General features: G+C 47.8%; 1 protein-coding gene across 1 annotated transcript; it reads left to right on the top strand.

Annotated features, from left to right (window-relative positions):
* The first annotated feature begins 4,637 nt into the window (after positions 1-4,637).
* tmem240 (transmembrane protein 240) lies at positions 4,638-12,202 on the top strand. The gene is made up of 4 exons (XM_023956298.1): positions 4,638-4,820; positions 5,099-5,205; positions 7,216-7,424; positions 11,721-12,202. Exons 1-4 carry the CDS (start codon positions 4,764-4,766, stop codon positions 11,873-11,875), a joined length of 528 nt encoding a protein of 175 aa, XP_023812066.1. The 5' UTR covers positions 4,638-4,763; the 3' UTR covers positions 11,876-12,202.
* The last annotated feature ends 177 nt before the right edge of the window (positions 12,203-12,379 follow it).

Raw genomic sequence — 12,379 nt, 5'->3', positions numbered from 1 at the left:
ATCGAATCAAAAGTTTGAGAAGTTTTTATGTAAAAACTCTGTTATCTGTCAACATGTGAGAGTCAAACTTCGTTTAGGTGTCTCTGTTTTTCAGTGGAGTAAATCCACCGTGAGCTCCGCAGTCCAACCAAACACACCACTTATGTCAGTAGAAGTACCAACCTCCAGGAGCGCCAGAGTTTGTCCTGCAGCTTTTTTTTGGGCATGACGGTCACCGTCACTCTTTCCAAGGCTGCCTCACAGCATCGTCTTGTTTTTAGGGTGTATTTTTCAGTCAGATGCCTGCATCAGTAAATTATTCATGAATGCTGCCATGCAGACCTTCATGATCTGGAAGAGACTGGTTATGTTATCTCTGACCAAGATGCTGGAGTCTCTCTGAAAAGGAGAATCCACCAATTACACAATTGGCTCAGTTGAGAATCCTGCAGATACTCACACTTCTGCTGTGGATTCTCCTCCAGAACTGCTCCTTCTGGTCCTGTTTCTGCTGCCGGTTGATGCAGCAGTGTGTCTCTGATGCTGTTTTTTTAAATTTCCTGCTGAAAGGTACAGTGATCATCTTTAAAAACATTTTGTTCTCATTTAAAAATGATACAGTTTTGAATTTCTTGAAGATTTTGTAATCGTCACATTTTCATCAATGTTATTGCTTCGGCAGCTGCTTGAATGATGACCAACAAGTGACTGTATGTGAGAACTGGACCATCTGAGTGCACAGAACCTGGTTTACTTCTGGCTCCAATCAAATAAAGTCAATTCCGTCACTCGCAATTTTTTTTTTTGCCATAATGGCGCCACCATGTTGGAACAGTGACAATGTCCCTACGCAGCGATTGGTCTGAGTCACTGTTTCCATGGCAACCACTCTGACCATTCAGGAGTGAGCTTGTTGGAAGGCCACACCCCTACCCTTTGAAAGTGGGTTACACGAAATCTATGAATTCCACGAAAAATGTTTTGAATGTTGGACGTGGGGCCCAGCAGGCTCCGCCTACTTTTATTGAGGCGTCTGATTGGTCAGTTTATAACTTCAAAAACTTGAACTACAGAAATTATATCATGAAAAAAAGAGCATCAGACCAACCACGGTTCTTCTGATCAATAGAATGTCTGAATACCAGCTGTTTATTTCTCTGTAGAAGTCTGTGAGATTTTGCCGTTACTTCCTCTTTGGAACACCAGGGGGAGGGGTCACTCAGTCCAGTTCTCATATACAGTCGACGGTCATATCTCCTGAAAGTCTTAGGTTCTCTAAACTTTTTTCTACATCCTCCATCAAACAGAGTCAGGAGGGTTGGTCTGCTGTCAGTGAGTGAACCTCAGTGGATGCCGCTCTATTGTGAACAGATGTGAACGCCCAGAGCGACTGCAGGAATTAGAGCGCATGCAGGAGTGGAGCTGAGTGAAAACAACAGCAGTCAACTGGAAATGACCAAAAGCACAACATTTAATGCAGAAAATAACACTGCTGTACTTCAATTGGGGGGGGGGGGGGGGGGGGTTGTAACTTTTCTAAAAATATCTCACTTCACAGAGGTGCTCACTGTAAAGCAACAAAAGTGCTGCAGGTTTACCCATGATCCCTCTGTCAATTAACCAGCTGCAGAAACCCTTCGGTTCACTTCTCAGACTGTCAGAATCTCAGAGTGCTCCTCAAAGATCCCCTGAAATAGAAAACGCTGCATGTTTTAGTCAAATGAACTGATGTTCGTTGAGTTTTTGAAGTTTCTGAAGAAAAAAGAGGCATTGTTGGCATTTACCCATGAAGTATTAACTGCATTGTGAGTTTGTGGTCAATTATGGTACCAAGATATGTATTTGAATGGACTTGTTCAATTATTTCATTATTATCAGACAGTGTGTGTGATGGAGGGTCCATGGTGGAAACAGATGCTCATTTCTTTGGTTTTTGACATATTTAAGTCCAAGCAGTTATTTTTACACCAAGAAGAGAAGGTTTCCAGTTCATGCTGCAACACATGTGGTGTCCACGACTATTCCATATGAGTCATTGCCGGGGTCGAGCTTCTACAGTCATTTGTGAAAAGAGTGAAGAGAAGTGGAGAAATCCCAGAGCCTTGGGGAGCACCTGTGGAGGCCGAGGTGGCTGCTTACTCCGACCCACTGAGGTCAGGACGGACAGGAATGATGAAGGTTGACGTCCATCAGTCCAATTCTGCAGATCCACTTGTGCTGGTCAGCCTGAATGCCGGAGGAGTAGAAGGTCTTCCCGCATATTTATCAGGGCTTCGCTGCTGTATTTTATTCCGAAAGCCAGTGTGGGTCCGATCAGCAACGTAAACATCCACCTTCTCATGAGGAGGAGCGAGGAAAAAGGGTTCTGTCCTGCTCAGCACAGGTTCTAACAGTCTTTGTGTGTTCAAGTACGAAATGTCATTCAGAATTTCTTTTCCAGACGTAAGCTCATTCAGTCTCTCGAGACGTTCCCCTCCAGCTGTCGCCATCACCAAGGAAACCAGCGTGAAATGTGCACGTGTCACATGGATGCACATCTTTCACTGCATCTTCATCCCTGCAGACCTGAACTGCCTGGAGGTCCCGTGTTTGTCTATCAGCATGATGCACAGTTCATGCTTCTCAGTCACTCAGATCATGGAGACACAAACACACACAAGGATAAGAAAATGACAAACCTGCAGAAACGTCATCAGCAAAAATGAAGTAATTTCATTGAAATAATCTCTACCTTATTCTAAATTCTGCAGTTTAGAATTGTTTGATCCTGTTTGACCCTCCAAAAAGGAGGGTCTAAGGTCAGGGATGCCCAATTTAGTTTAGTTCAGTCATTACCTATTGAATTCTATGACTTTATGTTCTTTATGTTTTACGTTGATCACAAAGCTGGTTTGAATCCCACTGTAATATTGGGCTATTTAAATGAAATTGAATTGAAAATTGAATTGAATTTTTGGATAGTGTGGTTTATTTTTGTCTTCAAACAGTTCTGTTGTAGTAAGGAATGTTTGATTGTTGTGTCTTTTACCTGCAGATAAACCAGCTTTATGAAAATAATAATTATTTATTAAGGGCGAAGTTATATTTTTTAGCTTTTAATTATCTCAAGTTTTCCTCCTAAATTTATAATTTTACTCCAAATTGCCAGTTCTTTTAAATTATTATTGTTTTATTAAATTGTTCTTTTGGCCAAGAAGGAGGGAGGGTGTTGAGAGGTGGGAGGGCTGGCTGGGGTATGTAGATTGGGATGTGGGGTGGATAGAGAGGAAAAGGGTTGAAGGGTTTGGGGGGGGTGACATTCTTTAATTGTTTTCCTCATCCATAATTGGAAACACTTTGCACTGGAATGTATGTAAAGGTATGTTATGTTATTTGTAAATGTTTACTAAACAAAGCTGGAAAATAGAAAGTCGGATGAGGACAGAGGAGGGAGATGTTTGTTTGCAGGTCATGGAAAAGCTGTTGAAGACGGAAAACTTCTCTTTTCTGCCTGGTTCAGGTAAGTTTCAAGGCCTTTATTTCAACTCGAACTGAAGCTGAAGAGACATTAAGAAGTTTGAAATGTTACTAGTGTAATGGGGGGTTGGGGGGGTCTGCATTGTGTGACTTCGCTTAAGTGGATCCTTTTCTTTGTACGTTTTTACAGTCAGGAACCCCGAAACTTTGGGTCAACGCTCATCCCTGAATCTGTCTGTGCCGGTTGCTGTCCATGGTGCTGAAACCGTTCTGATGGTGAACTGACCTCCGTCTGTCTGTTTTTCTTTCCTTTTTTAGCAGCAGCATCTTAGTTCCTGAATCAAATGTAAACCAGCGGATTTTCTGGAGTTTGTGCTGCAAATTTGATGATCCAGGTTTTCATCTGATGGAAAAAAAATTAGCAGATATTTTCTTTAAGAGGAGGTAGAGATCAGCTCTAGAGTGTGTGCGGGGCGCTGCGGGAGGAGGAGGAAGAGGAGAAGGGGGGCGGGGGTGACTGACCAGAAGAATTACCAGAAGGTCTGCCATGTTTGGAGCCCGCTCTGCTGAGCAGGTACCCCCCCACAAACGAGAATCAGCTAGCCTGTGGGCCTGCGCCATAGAGGGAGCTTGCGGTTCTCCATCCTCAGTGCACTCCCGCGCACACGCGCGAGAGGTGGGAGTGATGCTGCCGTAGCTGCTGGACGCCGGGATGGGATAATCATGCGCGTCTCGCTTCGGGCGTTGGTGCAGATGCTGCCGTTCGTGGATTCGGTTTGGAACGGGATTGCAGGGTGGGTCTAGCTGCAGACCGGAACCGTTTGGACCTCATATCGATGTTGTCGAGCATTCTGATAGAGACGAGCGCCATGGCCGCGGAACAACGAGACGCAGTTTTTTCTTCGACGGTTTTAGCGACGGAAGGCGGGAATCTGTGAAAACGCACCGAAGAATCGGAGAAGAACCGGGGGATTCCGAAGCAGCCCTCGGAGAATTCCGGGCGGGTTTCTGCGGGGAATGGTCTTTTCCAACAATCTGGGGGAGAAACGCAGCGCAAAGAGCGGAATCTGTAATTAGGATCAAGCTCGAGGCTGAAGCACCACCCGGGGCGGGGGTGGAAGGAGAAGGCGCAGCGAAGGCTGACAGCGGAGCGGCGGCCGTGAGTGTAGGAGGAGACGGTGGGAGACCGGGCGGTGCAGTGACGGCGCGCGGAGCCAGAGGCGGCCGGGCGGCTCCATGAGCGGCCCCTGCCCGCAGAGAGCGCCCACAGCCCAGCCGGAGCCCTTCCGCCGCCGGGCGTCAGGACGGCGGTCAGTCTGGAGGTTTTGATGCATATGATCACAACCACCATGATTTTTATGATTCTGGGTGCCTCCGTTGTAATGGTAAGACATCCCCCCTCCTTCAGCCTCAGTATGATCTGAATGTGTTTTCTCCACAGGCCTGTCAGGGGCATGTGGAAGTGGCTTAGCTCACCTGCTGACTGTCATTAATAAATGATCAGAGTCCATTTCCAGGCAGGAGCCCTCCCTTCCCTTCCCGCCTCTGCCCCTGTCTTGTCCCGGTGTTTCCGGCCTTGTGCTTTCTCTCCCGAGCAGGAATGAAAATGTTTCTGTGGATCCAGCCTGACGTGTCCCGGCTAACCGGTTCGGTTCTTTTGCAGGCGATAGCCTGCTTGATGGACATGAACGCGCTGCTGGACCGCTTCCACAACTACATCCTACCGCACCTACGGGGGGAGGACCGCGTCTGCCACTGCAACTGTGGAAGGTAGGCTGGACGCTCTCCTCCTTCTCAGCTCTGATGGATCAGGGCCTCCTCTCCTGATTCCACCAGCAGATGCTCCCGCCTCGCGCGCTCCTCTGCTGCAAACACCAAGGTGTGCGAGGAGGAGTCATAAATAGGTAATGAAGTATGGCGGCGGAGGCCCGTCCAGTCTGAGCCTCACAGACCCGCTGCAGGGCGCAGACGATGAAGATGCAGCTGAAGACAGTAGATTAGTCCGTTTGGATTGTTTAGCATCTCCCTTTCATCAAACTCTGAACCCGTTCTTCTGTAACCTTTGATCCCGCCTGACTCAGACCAGCTCCAGTCTAGATGATGGACTGAACCAGGGTCCTAATGGAGATGGGGGGGGGGGGGGGGGGGGGCGCTCAGCAGCTGCATTAAGAGGCCAGCTCAATTTTCTTTTTGGCCCACAAACCCAGAAATGGGTCATCATCAGTCATTTTAAACTTGTCTGACTCAACACGAGGCAGCCCGCTGAACCACAGCAGATACTCAGCAGCAGATAGTGTGGGATGGTGCATGACGATGATGCACCGATTGGTCATCAGTGCAGATCTTCAGGCTTTAAAGGATATCATCACAGCTAAACGTTCTGATGAATCTGGAGCAGGCCGCACACCGGAGCTCTGCTTCTCCTGCCAGACTCAGGTCACCACACGTGTGTCTTTACTGACCTGGAAACACCTGAATGAAAGTCACGTTCTCTCGCACGAATAGCAGAACAGCTCTGGCTCCTTGTCCTTCCGGACGGCCACTGCGCTCACCTCACCGGGCTGGAGGACAGCGTCATCGCATTTGGCAGGTTCCCTGCCCTGCTGTGACGCCTGTGGATCCAACAGACTGAAGCTTGACCTACAGCAGCCTCCTCTGCGCCAGGAAAGGGTCTCTAAGTGGATTGCATGTGTCATTACTGAAGCTGTTCTGCTCCAGATTCCTTCCTAAAATTGATCTCCGTAAGAAGGAGAAAAAAAAATCACCCCCCATAACAATTCAGAGCGTAACTCCAGGATCGGGCAGACGTTAGAGGACCACAGGATATATCACAACCACCACAAAGTAACTGAAGGTTCCCTGTGAGTCCAATTTCCCTTCCCCTCATTTAAAGCAGCTTGTCAATCACAGGATGTCTCTGTTAACAGAGCTGAGAGAACAATTGCCTCAGATCACAAAGTTTCGGTAAAAAGTCAGTCCACACCGTATCCCACCCACCATCGCCCTAAGCTCTTCATGCATGCTGCAGGAACACGCGGTCTTCAGTCCCACACTGGCAGGTTTACCCATGCTGTCCAGAGTCTCCAAAAGCCTCAGTCAGTCCAAAGCTTTGACGTGTCCCAGACTGACCCCCCTCTTGACAGTCGCTGTGCTCCACACACCCTTCCTGTTTGTCAGGAGAGACGTCCATCCCCTCCCTGGAGGGGCCGGTACCATCAGTAAAGCTTTTAAACGCCGTTTCCTGCTTACAGCGGGTCAGAACGACACCGCCAGACAAACAAACAAACAGCATTTAGATGAGCAGACAGGACTGACAATCCCACCAAGACCAGCTTCATCTGGATGAAATCTGACTAGAGTGTTTCCATCCATCCATTTTCTGCAGCTGCTGAAGCCTTTTCAGAGTCATGGGGATCTGGGAGCCTATAGCTGCTGTTGGTTCCATATTTCCATGTTGGGTTTTTACTGACATTTATAATCCATGTGTGTTCAAAATGAAACAGCTTTTTATGTTTTTGTTCAGATCAGAAATCCAAACTGACGGGAGAACTGAGTGTCTTTAGTTAATGAGTGAAGCTTCAGCAGATCTTCAAATATCTCAGCCATGAAGTTTGCTGCTGAAAGTGCATCACAGAAACTCAGGAAGGCCCTGAAGTGGGCTTTGGGGGTTTCCTCCAAATGGAGGATTAGTGCCGATTTATGAAAACCTCCAGACGGGCGTTGAAGTTAAAAGGCTTTAAGAAAAGTGAAGACCTCCCTCCTCTTCCTCTGTGTGTCCAGGCATCATGTCCACTATGTAATCCCATATGATGGGGACCATTCCCTGGTGGACTCTTCGGAGAACTACTTTGTGAGTGACAGCGTGACCAAGCAGGAGATGGACTTGATGCTGGGGCTGCTGTTGGGCTTCTGCATCAGCTGGCTGCTGCTGTGGCTGGACGGGGTTCTGCACTGCGCCGTCCGGGCCTGGAGGGCGAGCCGCTACTACGGTGAGCTGGACTCTACACGCTCATATCACGCCGTCTGAACGTCAATGCTCTTGTGATGATCGTCACAGTATCAAACAGCTGTGAGGAAATTGACCCCGCCCACATTTAAAGCTCTTCCTGCACATTCTCAAATCCGTCTGTTGGTGAGAACCGATCAGATGAAGGTCAGTTTGGCGCCACGTTAGGTTTAAATCTGCTGCTGTGGATCAGCAGACAGCACTTTGGGTTCATAACCAGCAGGTTGCAGGTTTGATTCCAGCTGTGGCCAAATAGAAGCTCATCCAGCTTTAACATTATGCCAAAATAATGTGAAATTAAAATTTTAAGATATTAAAAATGGGATCAGAGAAACCTCCCCGTCTGTTCCCGTCTGTTTGTGTGTTTGTGTGTGTGTGTGGGGGGGGGGGTTACAAGGCTCAAATACCTATTGGATCATCAGTGAAAGAAATGTTTCAAACTGCAGCTAAATTATTGAAAATTCAGCACAAGTGATTGTTTTTTTAAAGGAATCGGCCGACTGGATCATTTTTCACTACATTTCAAATCTTTTGATTTATGAAAGCGCTTTTGCTTTTACGTCTTTCATCTTAACTTTTGTAACTTTTATGCATAGGAGTGGGAATTAAAGATGTGTGCTGAAAATAGTGGACCTGCAGCAGGCTGGGGCTCACCTGGCAGAAGATCCACGATGACAATCACAGAGACAAAACAGGCAGGGGGGGGGGTTACAAACCTATAAGCGGCCACTGCTCTGCCTCTGTGAAGTGGGGGCGTTTTAATGAATGCGTGTTTCATATTTCCAGTTTAGTAGAACTGGAAGTTTCATGAATGAAGGATTCACAGGTCAGTTTCCTCCCTCTGGATGATTATTGAGTTTCTGCTTGTAAAACAAACATTTATTCCACATTTAGAGTTTAGCTCTGTTTGACAGATCCCATTTCCACATTTCACATTTTTATACCACAACATCACGCAGAAACCGGAGAGCTGTCTTGATTCAGTGAGCCTGAACCACAGACAGACTTCAACATGTGATGGTTCTGAAGGTTTTGGGTCAGACAGAAGTTCAGGCAGCAGCAATGCTGTTCCACCAGACCTTCACCTTAAGACACCTGAAACTGGAATTATTCTTATCTCACCTCTATATGCAGGAAAGTTAAACGTAAGTAAACGTTAGTAAACGTTATTCATTGGCTGCTGTTAAATGTTGCTACTTAAAATGAAAACAAAAAGTCAAATTAACTTTGGAAGCCAAGAGTTCTGAACTCTGAAGAACAGACAGACGGCTGGATCCAAATGCAGCACGTTTATTAGCTCAGCTAAATCAGAGTCAGGCAGGCAGGAGTTGATAACAGGCGCAGGATCATCAGAGGAGAGACGGGATGGTCAGGATCTAGGCAAGGGTCGGGGCAGGCAAACAGAGTCAGGAACAGAAGATCAGGTCCAGATATAACGCTCAGTAAGGAAGCCAGAGAGGCACAAACATGACTTCACACTGAGTGAAGCTCAGTGCAGAGCTAAATGAATGAGAGTCAGGTGTGCGGCATCCAGGAAGTGGGCACTAAGGTTGCTGGGAGATGTAGTGTAGTAAAAACCCAGGAGACAATTCCCGCCGGTGACCAGAGGGAGAGACACAGCTCTGACTTCTGACACCAACTGAGAACCTTTCTTTTGAAGACATTTTGACTTTTTAATCAAAAACTAAGAGAAAAGCTGTTTGTTTTATAATGAGAAAATTCCTCAAAAAGAAAAATCTCTTTTTGCATCATATAAATGAAATTCAATCCAGATCATTTAATCCGCTTTTTCTTAACTTCTTTTTTAATCAATAAAAGTCTGAGATCAAAAGAATAAAATGCATAATTTTACAACAATTTACCATAATTCATAAAAACTTGAACATGCAGGCTGAGGCCTGTAGGGTCTGAGCTGCAGCTTGCTTTTCCGTCTGTTTAGCTTTGATGTTTCTGGACCAAACTTTTCAGAAAAAGCCTCCAAATCTTCCCTGACAGGAGAAAATGCAAACGCAGCCGTGGCGGGTGTTCCCGCTTCGTTATCGGAGCATGTCTGTGAGCGGGAGATGCCCTAGATCTTCAGTTTCACACTGAGGCGGCTGTACGTGACCCGGATCCTGAAGTTCTTCAGCCAGTTTTAGACCCGGTTTCACTGAACGGAGCAACGGTTTCTGTTCAACCTTGCACTGGGACTTTTAGTGTAACACACCTGTTGTGTGTTCTTCTAAGAAGACAGAGGGGTGGCGCCCGTGTGGACTTTGGTTTCTGCACTCGCGGTTATGCGGCAGCACCAGCTGGTCCAGTCTGGTTCCATCCCAGCTCTCCATTTATGGAGTTAAACGTTCTTTTCGGTCTTGGGCTGATTGTCACCACTATTCTGTGGAAATACATCAGTGTGTGTGTGTGTGGGGTCATTTGGAACGGGGGGGGTCCAGATTTGGCAGGTTATAGTCGGATACTACAGAACAGAATCTAAGGGGTTTTGGGGGGGGTGGCTCAGAACCAAATGGCCGTGCCAAAGGATGAGCAGGCGGGGAGGGAGGGGTGGAGGTGCTGGTGGAGCTGGGAGGAGTGGGGGTGAGATGCTGGGGTGAGACAGAAGAAAGAGTGAGTTATTTATATCTGTAAATGGCTCTGCTGTCCTCATGGGGGGGTTGGGGAAGGGGGGGGGGTCCCTCACAGATCCAACAGAACCCATGATGACCCGAACAGAGGGAACCTGCAGCCACAGTCACGGAGGAGCCCGAGTTTCTCCTGCTGTCTCTGTGATCTCCTCCCACCAGTGAGGAGGAGGAAGCAGGACGGACGTGGATGCAGTCGGGCGGGGGCGGAGCCTCAGACAGAGCATCACTGTGCATTTCAGAGCTGCAGCCATTCCAGCTGCTCTGCTGCTATTTTTAGCGTCGGAGCAGAATGCCGCGCCCCCCAGGCTCCCAGCCGCCAACACACACACACTCCCCATCACCTTCATGCCTCAGGGAGGCGGAGCCAGTCGAACCAGTATCTGACGGGGGGCATTCCCGCCCTGGAGCCACCAGGACACCCCCCACCTATCTATTGAGAACCTCACATCAAATGTTGACATAGAGACTCTTATTCAAGCTCTTATTACTAAAACTCAGAACAGAGAAAATAATCCTTAAAAACAGGAACTTTTTGTTCTTTTATTAATTACAAAATTTCAGAATCTCAGAGAAATAAACAAATAAAAAAACCGAGGGAGATTTTACTGATCAATTACTTCAAGACAAAACAACTACAGGGTTTTATTACAAAGTGGCTGCAGGTTCGTTTTTTTAAGGGGAGGAGCCTCATGCAGCTGAAAAACTGGAAACAAGGGGCGTGTCTCAGCAAGTCTGGCGATACGACATGTATCCCGATACGCGTCCCACGATACGACACGTATGCCGATACGCGTCCCACGATACGACGGGTATCCCCACACGGGTCCTACGATACGACGGGTATCCCGATACGCGTCCTACGATACGACACGTATCCCGATACGCGTCCCACGATACGACGGGTATCCCGATACGGGTCCCACGATACATAACAACAGAACAAGCTGCTTCACTGAAATCTTGTTGTTTTGTGGTGTAAAGCTGTTCAAAGAGGCTCCATGTTCTCTGTTGCCTACTAGTGGTCGGAGGTTGAAGTGGAAAACAAGAGTCAGACGCTGAAGGACGCTCAGAAATAATGAAATATCATCCTGACAGCATTTTGAATTCATATAAGTATCACCAAATGAACTATCGCAATATATCGCAGAATCAATTTTTTCCTACACCCGTATTAGAAAAGTAAAAACAGAAGATCGATGCAAAAACCTGCCTCTGTTTTCCAGTTTCTCCTGATTTTTAAATGGCTAAAGGTTTGACCGCCGTTTGGTTGTGTGTGAAAAAGACCAAATCTGATCACAGTGCTTTACGGTCACATTCACCCACAAGCACATTCTCACACTGATGCCGGCACCATCCCATAACCACCAGGTGCAATGTGGGGTTCAGTGTCTTAACCAAGGGCACTTCAGCACATGAGCAGGTATCGCAGGAACAGAACCGTCAAACTTCCACTCAGGGCTCGACCGCTGTTCCACAGTGCGTTTTTTGAAGGCTTGCTGAAAACCTTCACAAATTTCAAAATAAAGGCACTGGAATATAAAAACCAGCTCCAGCGGGGGAGACCTTTATTGTGAAGAGAAAGTCCAGAGTCTGAAGCTTACTTTTGGGGTGTAGGGTTTGACGTCTGCTTCATTAGGTGCTGTGTTCAATTCCCGCAGATACTCCGTCCTGGTCGTGGCTGCCACAGTTCTGCAACCTTCGAGACCTCCGGCGCCGAGCCCAGCTCAGGCAGCTGGAGGAGTCCAGTGGAAACATGGTCCACATCAAGCAGAAGCTGTACCACAACGGCCACCCCAGCCCTCGGCACCTCTGACTGAGACGCAGCCCAGAGCCACCAGGCTTACCTTCCATCTCTTCTCCCACCAACAGCCCCTTCCTTCCAAACGTTGCCTCGGAAGCCCTGGAAAACTGCCCTCCCACCTCCCCGACATGCCCCCATCCTCTGACAGGATGCTAAACGTCCCACAGAGGGCTTTAACTCGACTGATTTCAATCCAGCAACGTGGAAGGAAGACGGAGAAGAGCATTTTTAGGGGAGTTTTTCTGTAAAAAGACATTTTCTGTGTTCATTGTTAAACTCGGCATGCTCTTCTAGAACAGGGTAAGACGGGGGGGGGGGTCTTTTCCTTTTTCTCTCCCTGCTGGGTGGGTTGGAGGACACTGTTGGGGTGGGGCGCATGCGAGTGTCGGTGGGGGGGGGGGGGGGGGGGTTGTGACAGTCAGACGGCTGCTCCTGTAAATAGTCTTGGTGTGGGACGCTCTGCTGAGGAGGAATCGAACGCTGAACAAACCCCTGTGAGTTCTGATCGACACGGAT

This window comes from Oryzias latipes, chromosome 7 (assembly GCF_002234675.1).
Source record: "Oryzias latipes chromosome 7, ASM223467v1".
NCBI lineage: Eukaryota > Metazoa > Chordata > Actinopteri > Beloniformes > Adrianichthyidae > Oryzias > Oryzias latipes.
This window is presented reverse-complemented; position numbering and strand designations above follow the sequence as displayed.

Coding starts and splice junctions, on each gene's coding strand:
- tmem240 (XM_023956298.1), top strand. CDS start 4,764: ATGCATATGATCACAACCACCATGATTTTTATGATTCTGGGTGCCTCC. Junction 4,821..5,098: donor TGGGTGCCTCCGTTGTAATG/GTAAGACATCCC, acceptor GTTCTTTTGCAG/GCGATAGCCTGCTTGATGGA. Junction 5,206..7,215: donor TGCCACTGCAACTGTGGAAG/GTAGGCTGGACG, acceptor CTGTGTGTCCAG/GCATCATGTCCACTATGTAA.